The following is a 9,183-nucleotide window of genomic DNA, read 5'->3' as shown; positions in this document are numbered from 1 at the left end:
GCCACCTTAGGTGTATGTGGCTGGCGCCTGAGCCGCTTGAGCCACAGGCACTGAGCCTCCATCTTTCTTTAAGACTGCATAATATTCCATAGTGTACATATACCACGATTTATTGATCCATTCAGTGGGCACTTGGGCTTCTTCCATGACTTAGCAATTATGAATTGAACTGCAATAAACATTCTGGTACATATATCTTTGTTATAATGTGATTTTTGGTCTTCTGGATATATACCTAGTAGAGAAATTGTAGGATTGAATGGCAGATCTATTTTTAGATCTCTAAGTGTTCTCCAAACATCTTTCCAAAAGGAATGTATTAGTTTGCATTCCCACCAGCAATGTAGAAGTGTTCCCTTTTCTCCCATTATGTTTTAATTTTAAAAGTTAATCTCTTTTCATTCTAGGATACCTTATGGTAGCTGCCTGTGACCTATTTCTATATACATGTATTTCATTTACTTTTTCTTCTCTCCTTACCATTTAAACTACAGAGTGTTTTCTGCCTATATCAAAGAAGTGGATGAAAAGCCAGCCAGTACACCCTGGGGCAGCAAGATGCCTTTTGGTCAGCTGATGTCAGAGTTTGGGGGCAGTGGCACAGGTGGCTGGGTCCATGGGGTCAGCTTCTCCGCCAGTGGGAGCCGCCTGGCCTGGGTCAGTCATGACAGCACCGTGTCTGTTGCTGATGCTTCAAAAAGTGTACAGTGAGTATTTGCCTTTGTTTGGAAGATGGGGAGCAGGGAGTAGAATCTGCCACCAGTTAGGCTAAGGCTACATAGCCTTCCTGGAGTGTAAGTTCAGGACATGAACACAGAAACCCCAACCAGAAATGCAAGGCAGCCCTTACAGTTAAAGACACGGTTTAAATGGTCTGTTTGGGAAATTTTAAAGAGTTAGGTCTTACTTCCAGAAATACTTCTTAATGGAAATATTGGTAAGTGAGAAGATTAGAATCTTTTTCCTCTTACAAATCTTTGTTCTTTCCTGGTGAATGCTCTTCTGTTGCTCACTCAAGGTAACTCACCATTAAACACACATTGAGTAACCTTACACCCTGTCAGCTCAGGGAGTAAGAAACAGCAGAGTAAAGGTCAACCAATGTGAACAACATGACAATTCAGAGATGACTTTTTCCCAATTGGATTAAATGTGGGGTTTTTTTATTTCTCAGGTTTATTTTCTTTTTAAAGATCTTCCCTCTACCATATATGTAGTCCTTCAGAAGATTCTTATACATACATAGGTGCTTACATATCTTTTCATTTTTAACAAAAATGGGGTTATACTTTTTTTTTTTTTTTTTTGAGACAGGAGTCTCACTCTGTAGCAGCACTGTCATAGGTCACAGCAACCTCAAACTCCTGGGTTCAGGTGATCCTCCTGGCTTAGCCTCCCATGTACCTGGGAGTACAGGACAAGCCACCATTCCTGTTAGTTTTTTCTATTTTTAATTTAGTAGAGATAGGGTCTTGCTCTTCCTCAAGCTGATCTCAAACTCTTGGCCTCAAGTAATCCTCCTGCTTTGGCCTCCCACAGTGTTAGAATTATCTGCGTGAGCCACCTTGCCTGGGTGAGCCACCTTGCCTGGCCATGTTAAACATTTTGTGTGATAATTTGCCTTTTGACATTCAATAATATTTTGATATTTTGATGCTAGTGTTACTCAATTTTTACGTGGTTTATTGTAATACATAGTAAGTTCTTAACACATGCTTATTACAAGTCCCTATCTACCTCTTACTGACTTCTTATTTGCCTTTTTTAATCCTGCAAATCAGATTACATCTTTCACCCTTCCTCTTCTCCAACATAAATATTTCATGTAGTAAAATAAGTCCAGGTATACTACACTAGGGGCTGAAGCTTATGTGTTCTTTAATGTAGTATCAACTTTATTAAGGGGTCTCCAAAGACATATACAGTTAGCTTTTATTTATTTATTTTTTATTTATTTATTTATTTTGAGACAGAGTCTCACTATGTCACCCTCAGTAGAGTGCTATGGTGTCACAGCTCACAGCAACCTCCAACTCCTGGGCTTACGTGATCCTCTTGTCTCAGCCTCCCGAGTAGCTGGGACTACAGACACCTGCCACAACGCCTGGCTATATAGTTAGCTTTTAAAATGCATTACCTTTTGCATTAAGGTAATTTCCTAATATATTAACCAATGTGTTTGCTGGGCATATCTGTGGAACCTCTTTGCCAAGTGCAGTGCTCACACAGACAATCCAGTGTGAACTTCTCGCTGATCAAGACTGGGCTTTGGCCAGGCATGGTGGCTCACACTTGTAATCCCAGCACTGTGGGAGGCTAAGGAGGGAGAATTGCTTGAGCTCAGGAGTTCAAGACTTGCCTGAGCCAATGGAAAAACCCAGCTGGGCACCATAGCAAGCACTATAACCCCAGCGGCTTTCAGTGGCTAAGGCAGCAGGATGCCCACAGCCTGAGTCTGAGGTTGTGGTGGGCTGTGACACCATTGCACTCTGCTCAGGGCATAAGGTGGGACTTTGTCTTAACAACAACAACAACAAAGCAAAGTAATAATAAAAAAAAAAAGCAAGGAAATAAAAATAATAATAATAAAAAGAAAGATGGGCTTTGTTCATCTTGGTAGCTTTAGGCCAGCGGTCCTCAAACTTTTTAAACAGGGGGCCAGTTCACTGTTCCTCAGACCGTTGGAGGACTGTGGGCCCTGGGATGAGTCAGCTCCTAAGCAGGACAGGCAGCAGTGGCAAAAACACGCGCCGGCCAGATAAATGTCCTAGGCAGGCTGCATGTGACCCGTGGGCCGTTGTTTGAGGACACCTGCTTTAGGCCCTCACACAGTGCCTCGGTGTCAATAAATATCAGTGTCGTTGCAGCCCTCTAGGAGCCCTGGTGAACACAGGCAAGGAGAGGATTACAACACAGGACATTCACTCATGAGTGATAGTGACAGTAAGAACTTGAGGAGGTAGGCGACACCTCTGGCTCAGTGAGTAGGGCGCCGGCCCCATATACCGAGGGTGGCGGGTTCAAACCTGGCCCGGCTAAACTGCAACAAAAAAATAACCGGGCATTGTGGTGGGTGCCTGTAGTCCCAGCTACTCAGGAGGCTGAGGCAAGAGAATCGCTTAAGCCCAGGACTTGGAGGTTCTTGTGAGCTCAGATGCCACAGCACTCTACCGAGGATGATAAAGTGAGACTCTGTCTCTAAAAAAAAAAAAAAGAACTTGAGGAGGTTCTGAACCTCCTTCAGGCTGGAGTAGTCCAGGAAAACTTCATGGAGGTGATCCTATCATGAGCTTCGAAGCCTGGAGTGACTTTGGATAGGCAAGAGGAGCAGGACTCATGCAAGGGGTAGAAGGGTACTGGGGCAAGGGCAGAGATGGAAGAACAAGGCCTTCCTAGGGACCAGGAAGTGGGAGGGACCTCAGAAGAGGTTGGAGCACAGGCCAGAGAGAGCTGAAGCCCCCAGTTTCTGAAGGTCACCTCAGAGCCATCTCATGCTTTGAGATTCCTGCAAGTTGAGGTCATGGGGCTCCTTTTAAACATAGTGTTCATTGATTTTGTGGAAGCCCTGGGAGAACGGGTCCTTTGTTGCCTTCTGTGTCTATGAAGAAGCTGTATGGTCTGTTTTATCTTGGAGTAACAAACGTTCTTGTGTTCAGGGTTTCAACTCTGAAAACAGAGTTCCTACCACTCCTGAGTGTGTCATTTGTCTCGGAGAATAGCGTTGTGGCTGCTGTAAGTATCTCTCTTCGTTCTTTCTTGTGGCTCACTATATGTGATTCTCTAGACCAGAAAAAAATGCATGCTCTGTTACACTAGCACAAAGTCAAACAGCCTTTTAGAAGAATTAGAGCTTTTAAGAGTAAGAGGTGCCTGTAATTCTGCTGAAGAATTGGTAGATGGGTGCTCTCCAGAGGCTGACTGATACCTTGTTTCAGGGCCATGACTGCTGCCCAATGCTCTTTAACTATGATGACCGTGGCTGCTTGACCTTTGTGTCCAAGTTAGACATTCCAAAACAGAGCATCCAGCGCAACATGTCTGCCATGGAACGTTTCCGCAACATGGACAAGAGAGCCACAATCGAGGACCGCAATACAGCCCTGGAGACACTGCACCAGAATAGCATCACGTAGGTGCCATCTGTGGAAAAATGCTTCTTCCCCTCATTGTTCCCGAACTGGGTCCCCACAAAAGTTCTGTGCAGTGTGTCTCAGATATCCCTTTAAAAACAAGAACAGCAAGAAGTCTGTACCTTCCTGCCTGCCAGGTCTTATTTTCAGCTCATGATAGAGAGACATTCTGTCCTTCAAGGTCCAGATGCATGGGGTATTCAGTGGGAGAAGCATGGATTCTACTCCAGACTGGGAGGTGAAGTGAGGAAGGGAGGAGGAGTGAGTACTGCAAGGGCAACCTCTACCCAGGCTCACTTTCTCAGCAGCCCGGCTGAGAACCAGGCCTTTGAGGGCTGTGTTCCTCTGTTAATTAACATGTGACAGGAAGGATAGCTATATCCTATCATTTTGAGTAGTGTATACAAGTAAGATGATTTAATTAAGGAAACAGAATTTCTTAGCATCATTATGACAAAGCTAAGGAGTTGCCTGACTAGTTCAGCAAGTATATGTGATTATGTGTATGAGACAATAGGATTATATTTTGTCCAGAAAGTTTGATTTTTTGAAAATCTAGAGGAGAAATGTAATATATTCTTAATGATATAAATTATTGTATTCTGACTTAGGTGTGACGGGCCTTTCTCTTTTTAACTAGATTTTTTGTGTTCAAAGACTTTTTTGGTTTTGATGACAAAAAGAATGATGGAAACTTCTAGACTTTCTCTTTGAGAGAATTATGAAACACAGGTTGTGTTTTTTTCTATGTTTAAAAAGAGAAGGAGCAGTCCTATTTAAGCAGGACTTAAAATAGGTTGAAAATGTCTTTGCTCTACTGAAAAGAATTTGAAGGTATAGGAAAACTTGCCATTTCTCCACATCCTTCAGGTTTCTCTGAGTTTCTGCGCAGACTGTGAGTCAGGAAGGAAATAATTCTTTTTTTTTTTTTTTTTTTTTGAGACAGAGCCTCAAGCTATCCCCCTGGGTAGAGTGCCATGGCATTACAGCTCACAGCAACCTCCAACTCCTGGGCTCAAGCGAGTCTCCTGCCTCCGCCTCCCAAGTAGCTGGGACCACAGGCGCCCGCCACAACGCCCGGCTATTTTTTGGTTGCAGCCGTCATTGTTGTTTGGCAGGTCCGGGCTGGGGATCCGAACCCGCCACCTCAGGTGTACGTGGCTGGCGCCTTAGCCGGTTGAGCCACAGGCGCGGAGCCAGGAAATAATTCTTAACACCTCCTTGAGACTTTTGGTGAAAAGTAAAAAGACAAACCCTTGCTGATTTGGATAGTCTACTTTTATTTGCAGTAATTAGGTCCTCTTTGGCCTAGAGTTATGTCAGTAGACTTTTTCTGTAAGGGACAAGATAGTAAGTATTTCAGGCTGTGAGGAGCCATGGAGTTTCCATCGTAACTACTTAACTCTCTGTCCTGTCACAAAAGCAACAGTGGACCATATGTTAGTGAATCGTTTGGCCGTGTTTTAGTAAAACTTCATGGACACTGAAATCTGAATGTCTTATCATTTTCACATCAGGAGATTATAGTCTTTTAATTTTTTTCCAACCATTAAAAACATAAAAGCCATTTGTAGCTCACAGGCTGCATAAAAATAGTGTGTGCCATAGTTTGCCATTCTCTAGAGGGATAAATTCTAGACATTTCAGAGGAGAAAGAAAAATACTGTCTTGAGCTGTGGGATTGATTGTCTTGAAAGCTTGCCAGATAATTAGGCTAGACTTCTACTATATGCCTTACAGTCTCTTCTGTTTTACTTTTTTTTTTTTCCAGTCAAGTGTCTATTTATGAGGTGGACAAGCAAGATTGTCGCAAATTTTGCACTACTGGCATTGATGGAGCCATGACAATTTGGGATTTCAAGGTATTTTCTACTTTTCAGAACAAATCTTATTTGTGTTAAAACGCTTGTGAGAAGAATATCTCTCATGTCTTGAAACAAAATGTCAAGTCCTATATACATCAGAAATGTAGAATATCAGACTATAGTTCTCTTCAAAACCTATAGGTCATCTGCAGGAGGGAACCACACCTTCTCAGTGAGATAGAATACTCAGTGAGATAGATATACTTTTAGATGTCCATTTATTCACTGAGGAAAAATTGAATGCTGTTGGACCAAGAACCATGGCTCTTGCCTATAATCCTAACACTCTGGGAGGCCAAGGCGGGTAGATTGCCTGAGTTCACGGGTTTGAGAGCAGCCTGAGCCAGAGCAAGACCCCATCTCTAAAAAACAGCTGGGCATTGTGGCAGGTGCCTGTAGTCCCTGCCATTCCCTAGAGGGATAAATTCTAGACATTTCAGAGGAGAAATACTTCTGTATTTAATCTGTACTTGGGAGGCTAAGACAAGAGAATCACTTCAGCCCCAGAGTTTGAGGTTGCTGTTAGCTATGATGCCACAGCACTCTACCAAGGGTGACAAAGTGAGACTCTGTCTCAAAAAAAAAATTGAGTGCTGTTTTTGAAGCAGGACCTCTGTTGGGCAGCAGCCTAGGTTTAACTATATATAATAGATACATTATGTTTTATTCTGATCAACTTGGTAAATGTTCACTAAATGTCTCCTGGGTGCCAGGCAAGGGCTTGTCTGGTAGAAGAGAGAGGTGGGTCCCAGATTGGAGGGGGCAAGTGATGGGGCTCCAGAAGAAAAGGCAGTGCTTCTCTTTTCACATGGGGGAGAAGGGGGTGCATGGGCTGTACCACTGCAGGGAAGAGGTTGTACCTGAGCTACATCTCCAGCTTTGATGGGATTGGGAAGGGGGTGATGGGACCATGAGCCAAGGAAGTAGAGGTGTGTGTCCTGGGCTACAAGGGCAGCACATAGTTCAGTGAGTACATGCTGCGTCTCATCCAGCAATGCTGGTGGTATGGCTTCAACAGAAGCACAGGAATGTAACTAGGAAAAAGAGCCACGGCATGGCCACAGAGAGGACACTGACCTTTGTCTGCAGACAGCAGAAGCTGTCAGAACCTAAATGGAAAGGTACCAGGCTATAGGTGGATAGCCTTCAAGGGGCCACTGAGGATCCAAGCAGAGCAGCTAAGTACAGTGAACAAGTGATAAGGATGTGAACCCCTGCAGTGGCAGGAGGTGAAGCTAGGAGCTTTTGGACTGAGGAGGCTGAATGGAAGGTTCTTGGCAATGAGGGACAAATGCAGGAGGATTCCACCCCTTCTAGCTGGGCATTGGCCAGTGATGGGTGAGACAGGAACTAGGGAAGAGGAGGAGCACAGGTAAGATAGCACCTGCCTATGGCTCTGAGTTAACTTCTGGTTGTTAATCTCTAGATTAAACCAACATTTACATAGTTTTGCCACTGTGCATTTCCATGATGTTTGATTCCCCTTGCCCCTGACCTTGGTCAAATACTTAGTATAGAAAAGCTTCGAGGAGGGTCGGTGCCTGTGGCTCAGTGAGTAAGGGTGAGGGTGGTGGGTTCAAACCCGGCCCTGGCCAAACTGCAACAAAAAAAAATAGCCAGATGTTGTGGTAGGTACCTGTAGGCCCAGGATTTGGAAGTTGCTATGAGCTGTGATGCTACAGCACTCTACCGAGTGAGACTCTGTCAATAAAGTGAGACTCTGTCTCTTAAAAAAAAAGAAAAAGAAAAGCATCCAGGCCAGGTGTGGTGGCTCACACCTACAATCCTAGCACTCTGGGAGGCTGAAGCAGGAGGATCCCTAGAGCTCCAGAGTTTGAGACCAGCCTGAGGAAGGGCAAGACCCTGTCTCTACTAAAAATAGGAAAATTAGCTGGGTTGTGGTAGCTACCTATAGTCCCAGTTTCTCAGGAGGCTGAGGCAGGAGGATCACTTAAACTCAGGAGTTTGAGATTTCTGTGAGCAATAATGATGCCATGGCACTCTATCCTGTGATAACAGAGTGAGACTATCTCAAAAAAAAAAGCTTCTACTCCATGAAGAAACAGTCTTCCTCAAAAATTCTACTCTCTGGCATGGCACCTGTGGCTCAAGTGGCTAAGGCGCCAGCCATATACACCTAAGGTGGCGGGTTCGAATCCAGCCCAGACCCGCCAAACAACAGCTGCAACCGAAAAATAGCCGGGTGTTGTGGCAGGCGCCTGTGGTCCCAGCTACTTGGGAGGCTGAGGCAGGAGACTCACTTGAGCCCGGGAGTTGGAAGTTGCTGTGAGCTGAGATGCCATGGCACTCTACCCAGGGTGACAGCTTGAGGCTCTGTCTCAAAAAAAAAAAAAGTTCTACTCTCTTTTCACCTTCCCATCTTTGTCCTGGGCTTCTTCATTCCTGTGTAATTATTACCAACTGATCCCAAGGACCAACTCCCTTTCTCTCTTTGTGCTTGTATGAAGTGGGGGGGGGGGGGGCTGTTCCTGGGTATTTTTGGTTTTTTGCAGTTTTTGGCAGGGGCTGAGTTTGAACCTACCTACCACCTCCGGCATATGGGGCCAGCGCCCCACTCCTTTGAGCCATAGGTGCCACCCTGGGTATTTTTGTTTTTAATCTATATGCCTTTGGTCATCTGCTATGGGAGGGTACCAAACTGGCTGCTGTGTGGCCTGTAGGAACATAGGAGAGCTGGCCATTGAAACATTTAGTGTATAGTGAAGGGGCAAGGTACATGGGCCGATGACACAGGTAGGAAGAATGTGCCTTAAGAACAAATAGGGTCATGGGAATGATGAGTATGTAGCCTGGAGGACCAGCCCAATCCTGGAGTTTCTGCAGGGCGAGTGCTGGGAGGGTTGTCCCAGAAGTGGGTGGGGCCAGATGTGGGGGGGAAAGGGGCCTGCATTTCAACCAGGAGGAGGAGGCATAGTGTGGTGCCTTGAGGAAAGCTCCAGGGCACACAGTCCTCAGTAATGATCAGTCTCCTTCCCACCTTTTTCAAGACCTTAGAATCTTCTATCCAGGGCCTCCGGATAATGTGAAGCTGAGTGAGCCTCTGCCATCCAGCACGACAACAGTCGCTGACCACAGCTCTGCCATTGGATGGTGAGGAAAGCCAGCCCCAAGGAAACACTGAAAACACATATCGTGCAAATATTGTGTGGTTTTGTTTGAGTATAAAA

At 45.0% G+C, this 9,183-nt stretch overlaps 1 protein-coding gene across 1 annotated transcript in view; it reads left to right on the top strand.

The window, feature by feature from the left end:
* ARPC1A (actin related protein 2/3 complex subunit 1A) overlaps positions 1-9,183 on the top strand; it is a 44,286-nt gene extending 35,103 nt beyond the window's left edge. Inside the window, exons 6-10 of the mRNA XM_003798884.2 lie at positions 495-707; positions 3,657-3,732; positions 3,936-4,129; positions 5,902-5,992; positions 9,004-9,183. Of these exons, the coding sequence (XP_003798932.1) occupies positions 495-707; positions 3,657-3,732; positions 3,936-4,129; positions 5,902-5,992; positions 9,004-9,042 (613 nt within the window). The 3' untranslated portion in view covers positions 9,043-9,183. The remainder of the gene's footprint in view (positions 1-494; positions 708-3,656; positions 3,733-3,935; positions 4,130-5,901; positions 5,993-9,003) is intronic.

This window comes from Otolemur garnettii, unplaced genomic scaffold (assembly GCF_000181295.1).
Source record: "Otolemur garnettii isolate 467f Iridium unplaced genomic scaffold, OtoGar3 scaffold00142, whole genome shotgun sequence".
Lineage (NCBI taxonomy): Eukaryota > Metazoa > Chordata > Mammalia > Primates > Galagidae > Otolemur > Otolemur garnettii.
Note: the sequence above shows the minus strand (reverse complement) of the source record. Positions and strands in the feature narration are given on the sequence as shown.